The sequence below is a fragment of the Prionailurus bengalensis genome, chromosome A2 (assembly GCF_016509475.1).
Source record: "Prionailurus bengalensis isolate Pbe53 chromosome A2, Fcat_Pben_1.1_paternal_pri, whole genome shotgun sequence".
Classification (NCBI taxonomy): Eukaryota; Metazoa; Chordata; class Mammalia; order Carnivora; family Felidae; genus Prionailurus; species Prionailurus bengalensis.
This window is the reverse complement of record NC_057348.1, coordinates 60,443,727-60,454,598: the sequence shown is the minus strand read 5'-3', so window position 1 is coordinate 60,454,598 and position 10,872 is coordinate 60,443,727. Positions and strand designations below refer to the sequence as shown.

Here is a 10,872-nt window from a genome sequence, read left to right as displayed (position 1 = left end):
AGAGCCGGCCGGGAGGCGGGGCGGGGCCCTCGGCGGGGACGCTCCGCTGCCGCCCGACCCGGCCCGGCCGCGGGGGGCTGGAGCGAGCGCGGACCGGAAGTCGCGCCGGGCGGCGGAGCCGTTAGCGCAGCGTGCCGGAAGTGGTCGTGGGCCGGCGTCCGGGCCGCGCCCGCAGTGAGCAGAGTCCCTCCGGCCGGCGACGCCATGGAGCCCGGAGCGGCCGAGCTGTACGACCAGGCCCTGCTTGGCATCCTGCAGCACGTGGGCAACGTCCAGGACTTCCTGCGAGTGCTCTTCGGCTTCCTCTACCGCAAGACCGACTTCTACCGCCTGCTGCGCCATCCGTCCGACCGAATGGGCTTCCCGCCCGGGGCGGCGCAGGCCCTGGTCCTGCAGGTAACGCGCGGCGGGCGGCTCGGGCCCGGGGCCGGGTGGGGGTGGGGGCGGCGGAGCGCGGCCTCAGTTTCCCCTCGGGCGCCCCCCCCCCCCCCCCCGGACCAGCCTCCCGCGGCCGCGCCTGCGAGTAAGCCGAGGCGCCGTTCGGGTGTCGAGTTACCGTCCCGCGGGAGCGGGCCTGGCTCGGCGTTCGGGGCGCTTGGAGGTGCCAGGACGGCCCGGCAGGGAGGGGGGCCGAGCGGGACGCCCCGGGGACACCTGTGCGCCCCACAGGCACGACGCGTGGAGGCGGGAGGGGGGCCGCGGAGTCGGCGGTTCGAGGCCGTGTTCGCCGTCCTCCTCTCACGTGGGGGCGAACTCGCTGAGCGCTGGACGGGCGTCGAAGTCGACCGGGTGCCCAGGAGCGTCCCCGTAGTAAGCAGGTGCTACACCGCAGTTGCCGCAGGCATTGGAGGCGCACAGTCCGAGTGCACGGCTCCGAGTCTCCTGCGATGTCTTCCTTCCTGTCGGGGAGACAGGGCACAGACAGGGACAGAACTGTGTGAGGCCGGTTGTGTGACAAAGCCCATTGCCGGGAAGGGGTCAGAGACGTGGTGTGGAAATCAGGAAAAAGGTCTTGTAGGGGAGGTGGAGTTTTTGACGGGATTGGAAGCAGGTCTTCAGCCAAGCTTTGAGCCTGGGTAGATGGAAATGCTGGTAATACCTCCCTGCGCTTTACAGATTGTGTACAGCCTGAGCGAGTGGTCAGGCCGTTACTTTCTTGGTGGAGTGTCCAGTGGTCAGGCCGTGACTTTCTTGGTGCTCCTGTGCAGAAGCGAAAGCTTAGGATGTTTGAGTGACTACTGAAGATGAATCGGCGGTGTTGGTACTCTGGGTCGGAACTGAGGCTGTTTCTCATGCCTTCGGTGGCTGAGTGTCATCTGGGTGATCAGAGGACCGTCAGAGATGGTTTCTGGCAGACTCCTAAGCGTAGCTTATCACTTTCATGCAAGCCCCAGGGAAACAGGGTTGAATTTTATGTGAGATGAGGGTGCCACTTCGGCAAGGTTAGGTGATTGGATGGAACTTATCGTAGAGCTGGAATTAGGAACTTCATCTTTATGGGTCCAGATCTTTTAACATAGTAGAGCGGGAAGACTATTGTTTGGGGTGACAGTAGCTTGCAGAAAAGATGTGGAGGAGAAAGGAACACTTATGAGCAGCGGGTAAGTACTGGTTAGCGTGCTGGGTGTTAACCTTGTTTAGTACCAATATCCTGAAAGGTGGGTCTTTGCCCTTGTCTCACACACGAATGGGCAGAGGGAATTCATTTTTCTAGTAACAGGGATGAAGTATGTCCGTACCTGGTGAGCAGTGTAAGGAAGAGGAGGTGGGGAGGGAGGAGTCACAGATGACCCGTGGTTTCAAACTTGGAATAATCATGCACTAATTGAACTGTCCCCTGAGTTTAGGGGGAAAAGCTTAGTTTCAGACAAGTTAGGATTGAGATTGCAGACAGGAGTCCCTGCTGGCAGGCTCTGGAACCACGGAATGGAGGAACCAGAGTGGTTTGAGGGGAAGAGAAGAGCCGAAGGTGGAGGGCAGCATTTTGAGGGGTGTCCCCAGTGAAGGGATGGGAGAAGCAGGAGGCTGCCTGAGCAGCAGTAAGGGAGGGGAGGAAGTGGGCAGGGCAGTACCCAGGGGACACTTCCTAGTGATGGTTAAGAGGAGCGGTGTTTCTGCAGTTTGTTCCCAGCAGTCAGCAATGCCTGAGGGACTCTGAAGAAGCCAATGTTCCCAGGGCATTTTGTTGGGTGGGTGGGGGTGAATCCTGGGGGGACTGTTCTGGCCACAGAGGCATTTGGCAGGAGACTCGTGAGTTCAGTGTTGGACGGGAGTTCCGTTGTGGGTGGGACATTAAGATGCCGAGTCCCACTGAGTAACTTGCTGTGGCACGGTGTTCCTTCCTGGTGTTGTGTCCTCCTGACCCCCCATCCCTGCTTGTTTGCCTCTTAGGGGTTTTCTTCCCTGCACCTGACTTGATGGCAAGAGACCCCTTCCTGAGGTGGGCAAGAGACCCACCTCAGGTGGGTGGTTGGAGTCTGTCCTGAACATAGGCAAGCAGGGCTCGGATGGGAGTGCTGGGGTGCTCCATTCTGGAACTTGAAAGTGTCCTGATATATTGAGGTTGGACTGTTGGTGTGATGCACGATTCTTTCTCCTAATTCTAAGGGCTTGGCCAGCCTGGGTGCAGAGCTTGAGGGACGACCTTCAGCAGGAAAGATGCACGTGCAAGTTGTATTCCTTGCCGTGATATTTTAGTGTATTTTTTTGTTTGTTTGTTTATTTACTTAGCATGCGTGTGAGAGGGAGAGAGGGAGAGAATCCCAAGCCGACTCTGCGCTGTCAGCACAGAGCCCTATGTGGGGCTCCATCCCACGAACCCTGAGGTCATGACCTGAGCCAAGATCAAAAGTCGGACACTCAACTGACTGAGCCACCCAGATGTCCCTTTTATGTGTTTTAAGAACAAAATAGTTTACAGTGACACTTCATTCATTTGATACTTTTTGCTTTTCTTGGGTCCAGTTTGAGAAGCCTGCTTAGTAGAAGGTCTCTTGCCCCAGAATCAGGAGAGCCTCCCCACTTGTCCTCACTGGACCTGCTGGGAGGGTCGTCTCCTCTCTGTCAGTAGAGAAGTGGATTGGAGGTCACAGACCTCTCCTCCAGCTCCACGGTGCTGTGGTCGTACAGCAGGTGCCTGGGTCTGTAACGACCGGAGCCAAGGACAGGGGAGGCGGGTGGCAGGTTAGAGGAGGTAGGGGGCTGAGTCAGCAGAGGTGGTGGATGCAGCGAGGAGTACCAGGCCCAGGGGCTGGGGAGGTCCCGGGGGGTGAGGAGACAGAGTCCTTGCTGTTCCTTTTTTTTGTGAAGTTAGGATGAGGGTCTCGGGTGTCCGGGGCTGTATGGCTGTGAGGGTGAAGTCAGGTGTTGCAAGCACGGGTGTGAAATGTTGTCGGGCTCAGGTTCTCTGAAGGAGTAGAAATGGGTCTGGAATTGTTGCCTTGTTTCAGCTTTAGAGTTTTGCTTCTTTCTGCCGACGTGGTCTTTTGACGTCAGTGTTCTTGTAATATTTTTATTTTCCTCTTTCACCTGTAGGACTCAGACAAGACACTTACCTCCTCTGAGCTTAGTTTTCCTCATGTTGGAAATGTCAGTGCTGTCTTCCTCACAGCATCTTCGGGAAGGTTTTGGGGAATCCGAAAGCATTTGGCATAGTTCAGTAGTTAGTTAGAGACCTTTTGTTTTGTCTTCCTGCTCAGCACATGGAACGTGGAACATGATTATTTGATGTATGTCTGCATTCCTGTCCTTTGGAAAGGGACTCCGACCTGCTTCTGACCATTCTTCAAGAGCAGTTTTAGGTTCAAGGCAAATTGAAGGGGAAAGTACAGAAGTTTCCCATGTACCTCCTGTCCCCTCAGCCTTCCCCATTACCTGCATCCCCACCAGATGGTGCCTGTGGTACAGTCGATGCACCTGTGTTTCGTGTCAGACTACCCAAACCATAGTTGGCTTTAGGGTTCAGTCTTAGTGATGTCATTTTATGAGGTAGGGACAAGTGTTTAACTGGTGTCTGTCACACAGAGTATTTTTCATGCCGGGAAAATCTGCCATGTTCCACTCATTCCTCCCTCCTGCCCCGTTCGTGGCAACCACTGAACTTTTTACTGTCCCGTGGTTTTGTCTTTTCCAGAATGTCATAGAGTTGGAATCCTACAGAACATGTATGGGCTTTTTTGATTGGTATCTTTCACTTGGTGATATGATTTAAGTTTCCTTCTCATCTCTTTACGGCTCCATAGCTCATTTCTTCCTAGTGCTGAGTAATACTCCACTGTCTGGACAGACCACCATGTGGTATCCATTCACCTGCTGAGGGACATTCTGGTTGCTCCCAGGTCGTGGCAGCTACGACTGAGGCTTCTGTGTGGACCTGTGGGGAGCAGGGCTGCTAGCTGGGCCCCTCCAACCTCCCAGGGAGGCTCTCCCAGTCTTCCGCCTCCAGTTGCCAGAGGAGCAACCACCCCCCCCCCCCCATGGCCCCACCCCTCGGAGCTCTGGTCTTGCCCCTTGTAGCCCCCAGGGTAACACGTGCCTTTTCTTCAAGGTCTACCCGAGCCCCTTCCTTCCAAGGAACTTCCTAGATTTCCGGGCTGCAGCGAGCATCTGTGTGCCCACGGCGAGGTACCGCAGCGGTTCCTCACGGTCTCTCCCGGTGGCGCTGTCATGGACGGGTCTGTGCTAGCCATGTTGGAAGTTGTGTGTGCCCTTGAAAGGTGCATACGAAATGCCATGTTTCTTGTGTGCTCTTCGGGTGGAGAGTCCCAGCGCTTGTGTGGGTGTGACTGTCCCAGAAAAGAGTAGGGGCTGGTCCTCATACCAGAATGTTGAGTTCGTAGAGGGTAGGAGCTGTTACTTGGATTTTTTGTGTTCCTTGTTTGTTGTAGACACGGTGTGGTTATCTGGGGGATGAAATTCCCACTTTTTTTAAGAGCCACACCCCTTCCACCTGTGCATTGTGGGAAGACGGCAGCTGTCTGGTGACTCTGCTGTACTGAGTGGGTTCAACTTGATTTCCTGTCTTCCCTTCTCGAGTCTGAATTGTTGGCGTCTTTACAGCTCTTGCTACCTGGATGGTGTCTTCTTCCCGTGGCAAGCAGGTCTCACTGGGGGCTGTAAAAAGAACTAAGGACAGGTGAGACCATTTAGTTACGTATCCTTTAGACCCAGAAGTTGGCCGGTGGGTGCATAGGTGCCATGAGCGTTGGCTTACCTGGTTTCCCTTCTGTGCATTTGGAACTCCTGTTAGAGATTCCTTCACGGCAGCTCCTGGTGAAGTTGAAGTGCGTTTGCGTTTTGCCAGGGGGAGCACGTCTGTGGTCTACTAGTTTTCCATTCTCTACTTACCACGTTTGACCACCTTTGTATGGCACGTGTGGCCCAGTACCGGTCGGGAAACTCACGGCCAGTTTGCTGTTCGATTGTAGGTGTTCACAGCCTTTGAGCACATGGCGCGCCAGGATGACGAGAAGAGGAGGAAGGAGCTGGAGGAGAAGGCCAGGAGGAAGGAGGTGGAGGAGGCCGCGGTGGCCGCAGCCGAGCAGGAGCCAGTGCCGGCCGCGGGGCAGGAGGTGGAGGTCGGCCCCAGCACAGACCCCGGGCCTCCAGGACCACCGGGACCCCGGGACGCTGAGCTGGCGGTGGCCCCCAGCTTGGTGGAAGCAGAGCCTGCGGGAGCGTGTGCAGGTGCCACGGAGGCTGCGAAAGGGCCACCAGCCCTTCCCAGGTAAGAATTCCTCCTTTGCGGTTTCTTTCTTGCTCGACATCCGGTGGGTGGCGTGGTCGTCCTTGGTTCCTGCTTGGTACCACACCAACTCTCCACGTTTAGGTCCCAAGCTGCGGTGCGTCCCAGTAGTGTGCCCATGTGGGGCAGGAGGCCAATCTGCTTCTGTCCTCATCCTCTTGTCCTCCCCATAAGGCGGGGCCGTGATCCATCCCACTTGTGCAGCCGGTTGAGAGCTAGAGCCGGAATGAGAGCATCGGGCTCCCAGATTCAACCCGCCTGTGTGGAGGCTGTGTCTTGGTGCCGTGGGGACATGTGCCCACTGTGTACCTGGAGTCCCCTGGGAGATGGCCATGTCGTGAGTGGGGTGGTTGGCAAGTAGCCAACCTGTGTGTCAGCTTTCTCCCCTGTGGAGCAGAGGTGATAATGCAGCACCTGCCTCGAAGTCCTCTGTGACTGTCACTTGAGCCTGGGGTCTTGCAGCCTGTGTGTGGCCATGCTGGAATCCCCCCGCGCCTGGGGCCATACTCTCCTCCCTTTCCAGGGGTTCTATTTCCTGGCACTGAGCAGGGCTACACCGTTTGAAGATCTGGCACCTCCTTGTGTGCAAGCGAGATGGTGGCAACGGCTGCTTCTGGCCTCCTCTCTTCTAGCACAGTCCGCTCTCCACCTCTGTCCCTTCCCCCCGTAACTGCCCCATGCTCTTCCCTCTCGTTGCACTCTCTGCTGCAAGTGAGAGGGTCTGTGAATGGAGCTCTTCGGTAATGGTGACAAGCAAAGCAGACAGCCTGTGGCGACACAAAATGTAGGGTAGGGAGGGTTCGTTCCATGAGATTAGGTGGGCGAGACTACGGGGTCATGACAGCCGTACTAGGTAGTGGGGCTCACGGTCAGCAGTTGTCGGGGCAAGCCTGTTGATGAAGACGAGCAGTTCTTGCAGGTGGATCTTGGGTCAGAAAGGGGCAAGATGGGGGGGTGCCTGGGTGGCTCAGTTGGTTAAGCATCTGACTTCAGCTCAGGTCATGGTCTTGCGGTTTGTGGGTTCGAGCCCTGCGTTGGGCTCTGTGCTGACAGCTCGGAACCTGGAGCCTGCTTCGGATTCTATGTCTCCTCCTCTTTCTGCCCCTCCCATGCTCGTGCTCTATTTCTGACGGTCTCTCAATAATAAACATTTAAAAAATTAAAAAAAAAAAAAAAAAGAAAAGGGGGCAAAATGGGGCCTGTGGCCTGGAAGTGGAGGGGTCTTGGCAGAGAGTCACCAGGTCTGGCTGTTTCCTTCCTCCTCTAACGTTTCCTGTAGTGCAAATCTGCTGGAGATGAATTCCGTCAGCTTTTATTGGTTTGCAAATGTCTTTCTTTGATGCTGATTTCTGAGAATACTTCTGTGGTCTGTAGAATTCCAGATAACTTTTTTTCTTCAGTGTTTTAAAGAATGTCGTTTCATTATTTTGTTGTCTTGTGATGAGAAGTGAGTATTTTCTGTTCCCCTTGGTGGGTCCCCTCTCCCAGGTGCTTTTAAGATATTTATCACTAGTTTCAGGATCTGATTACAACCTCCTGCGGTGTGGTGTTCTCCGTGTTTGTACCCTGGGGGTTTCTCAGCTGCCTTCTGCCTCTGTTGCATTTACACCCTTCTAAGATCCTTAGTGCCTCCTTTGGAACAGTGTCTAACTCCCTGTCTTCACAATTACTCGTTTCTCCTTTTTAGTGTCTAACCTTCAGTTAAATTCATCAGCACGCTTTTTATTTTCCAGCTCTCCAAATTCCTATTCATTCTTTTTTATGGCCTCGATCTCTACCTTCATTGTTTTTCTCTAAACACATTCCATATCTCATAAACATGATAGCTGTGTAAAGCCTTTATCTGCCAATTCCATCATCTCTGATTTCTTGGTTTGTTATTGGCTGTTTGCTATTGCTTTCTCCTGATTTGGGATTACATTTTCCCACTTCTTGACATATCTGGTAATTTTTTACTGGATGCCTGACATTGTTGATGTTATGTAGCTGCATCTCTGGATTTTGTTTTCTTCCTTTAAAGAGTGCCAAGTTTTGTTCTCATTTTTTTTTTTTTTTTAGGTTTATTTACTTGAGAGAGAGATAAGGAAAGAATCCCAAGCAGGCTCTGATGCAAGGCTCTGACTCAGGGCTCCATCCCACGAACCATGAGATTGTGACCTGAGCTGAAACAGAGTCCAGGACCATTAACCGAGCTACCCAGCCGCCCCTGTCCTCACAGTTATTTATCACAGATTAGTATGATTTTTCAGAAGCATGTTTTTCAGCTTTGTTGGGGGTGTGTCTAAAGCACCTCTTATTCCAGGGCTATCTCAGTTCCTGTCGGGATCGCACTCCAGGGGCGCCTGTTTCCCAGAAGCTGTGTTCCCTCCCTGTTGGGGTTGCACTCATGTGGGGACAGTTGACTGTTTGGCAAAGACTCAGAGGGACCCTGGGCAGTTTTCTGAGTTTTTCTGTGTGTAGCTGCCTGCTTCCTGTGGTCTTTGCATAAAATGTTTGGGTATCAGACGGAAGACTGAGCGTACAGAGTTACTCATGTTTATAGACTGTCTTAAAAAAGGTGACCAATGTGGGTGTCGTGATGGCCCATTTTACGTGGTGGCCTGGTGGGCCCCCTCCCAGGGGTCGCTGTGGGGCATTCTGTGGAGGTCACCAGCGCCCGTAACCACTGGACTCCAGGTGAGGGACATCATCCTTGGTGACCTGAGTGGGTCTTATCAGTGAGGTGAAGCGCACTGGAAGCAGGGCAGAGGCTTCCCCGAAGCAGGAGACATTCGCACCATGGAACAGCTTTGCCCCATTCCCAGAGAGCCCGCTTGTGGCCTGCCAGCCACCACAGCTACGTGAGCCCGTTCCTCGCGGGACTCTCCGAGTGTCTGCATGGCGTGCTACTGGTCGTGTCTTTGTGGATGAACCCTGCTGCACACAGATGCTCCTGTCGTATGATGTTATGTGAGAAAAGCAGTTTTCAGTGTGATGCCGAATTTGAAAACCGTGAAGTTATACGCACGCAGAGAACACAGCCTTCGAGGGGATAAATGGTGAGTCCTGGTTATCAGAGAGTGGTGGTTTGGGTTTTTATTATCATCTTTCCCCCCTTACCGTATCTTCTAAGTTTCCTACAATGAGCATACGTTTTGTTTTACTAAATTTTTTATCTCATTTTTAAAAATAATTCAAAAAGCTTTTTTAAAAGAGGGGATTTGTTTTTAATTTGTGGGTTAGGGTTCGAATGGCTGCTTCATTCACATGCTGAGACCCTATTTTTCTGTTTTCGAACCTACAAGTTGTATTCTGGGCTGGAATCAGCCTGAGTTGTGCGAGTTGCGCACCAGTGTGGGTACAGAGTGAAGACTGGGGTGTGTTCCGGGATCCTTGGCCTCGTGCCGCAGGACCAACCCTTCTAAGGATGGGCACCTTCTTTGCCTTCAGGTCCTAACTGGCTTTCCGTGAGCGGATCAGGAAGTTGTGGCTCTCACGTCTCTCATTGGAGCGGAGCCGCAGGGCTGCGGCAGTCCTGGGGAAGGAATGGAAAGCCACCCTTTCCCGGTTCTGCCGTTAGTGGCACCCCACGTCCTTCCGGTCAGTGCTCAAGATCGCTTGTCCTATAAACTGTAGCTCTCAGGGGTTGTGCTGAGTAGTGTAATGACACAGGGGCCCTGCCCAGTGTGGACCGTCTGTTCACAAGCAAGTCACCTGCACTCTGGGTCTGAGCTGGCTGATTTCTGCTCCTCCTGTTTGCCACCCGTGTGCTGGCAGTCCTGCCCGGATTGGCAGTGATGACGGGAGACTCTCCCTTCTCTCGTTGGACAGGAAAGTCACATATACACTTACTGAATTAAACAGATTCAGCATAGGCACCAGGGAAAAACCAAGTAAGAGAGTGAAAACCTACATCTTTGTGTCTTACGTGTGTATGTTTGTCATCAGCTATTGGTTGTGGATGGTAGAGGGATGTTTTGTCTTGCTGTGATGTAGTTCATCCCGCAGCACAGTTTGCTCGTTGGCAGTAGTTACTGACTTCTGCAGGTGTGGTCTTGTGAGCGCCATCCTGCTTCAGACAGGGTCCCACCCAGTCCCTCATCTGGACCTATGCCAACCACGGGTCTGTTCTTTTTTTAAATTTTTTTAAATGTTTGTTTATTTTTGAGAAAGAGAAGCAGAGCATGAGAAGGGGAGGGGCAGAGAGAGAGGGAGACACAGAATCCGAAGCAGGCTCCAGGCTCTGAGCTGTCAGCACAGAGCCCGACACACAAGCTGTGAGATCATGACCTGAGCCGAAGTCAGATGCTTAACCAACTGAGCCAGCCAGGCGTCTCCATGGGTCTGTTTTCTTCCCCCCAATTTTTGCAGTCTATGTTTTTATTCGTCTATAATTGCATACTGATTTTTATCTTAAAGCCACACATACGGGTTTTTTTTTGGTGAGTGAGGGGTTATTTGAGGGAAACTTGAATTGGATCTAATTTTCCCGTGGCTGTGAATTTCATTCTCGATGCTGCCCTGCTGTCATTGTCAGGACTTTTCCAGTGAAGTTCAGGAATGCCCCTCCCCGCTGCTTAAAGTGCTTAGTTTTGTTCTTTAGCGGAGAGAGGGCGTTTGGGCGCACAGATGTCCCTGTGCACACAGCAGCTTAGCATTGAGAACATGTCTGTGTCTGCAAGGAGCGTCCACAGTAAAGACTGGAGGAGGTACTGCCCGAGTCCTGGCGTTTGCCCCGTGCGTGGCCCTGTGCCCTGGGCTCAGAGGACTCCCGGGGTGTTGGGCAGCTTTCAGAAATGCCGCCCGCATCACTGGTGCTGTGAAAGGACAGGGGCTGAATTCCAGTAGCATCAAAGGCCTGTGAGGCCCCTCAAGGGCTCCCCTCTTGAATTCCGGGGTCTGGGGTCTCCTGCAGCCCCCCTCTTGGCCAGCAGGTGGCGCTGTAGGTAATGCAGTGATGATTGCATTGGCTGGTGCTGGCGAGCCTACTGGAATCCGCAGAGGCTGTGCCTTGTCTGGCTTTTGCCTTTAGAAGTCACAAACAGAACTCTTTAAAAGAGAAGAAAATAAAGGAATAATTATCAGGGAGTAAATGATCACTTGGAAATAGTGTGTCTGCCCTTAGAGCTGTGCCTGGATGAGGGACAGGG

General features: G+C 53.4%; 1 protein-coding gene across 4 annotated transcripts in view; it reads left to right on the top strand.

Annotated features, from left to right (window-relative positions):
- Nucleotides 1-14: 14 nt before the first annotated feature.
- Nucleotides 15-10,872, top strand: part of NUDCD3 (NudC domain containing 3) — a 62,883-nt gene continuing 52,025 nt past the window's right edge. For 3 of the 4 annotated variants that reach the window (XR_006298424.1, XM_043588359.1, XM_043588361.1), the window contains exons 1-2: nucleotides 82-396; nucleotides 5,427-5,725. Coding sequence is in view for 3 of the 4 variants with exons in the window: in XM_043588359.1 (XP_043444294.1) it covers nucleotides 205-396; nucleotides 5,427-5,725 (491 nt within the window). In the remaining variant the exon portion in view is untranslated. Of the gene's footprint in view, nucleotides 397-5,426; nucleotides 5,726-10,872 lie in introns of all 4 variants that reach the window. The other variant, XM_043588358.1, reaches the window with a different exon arrangement.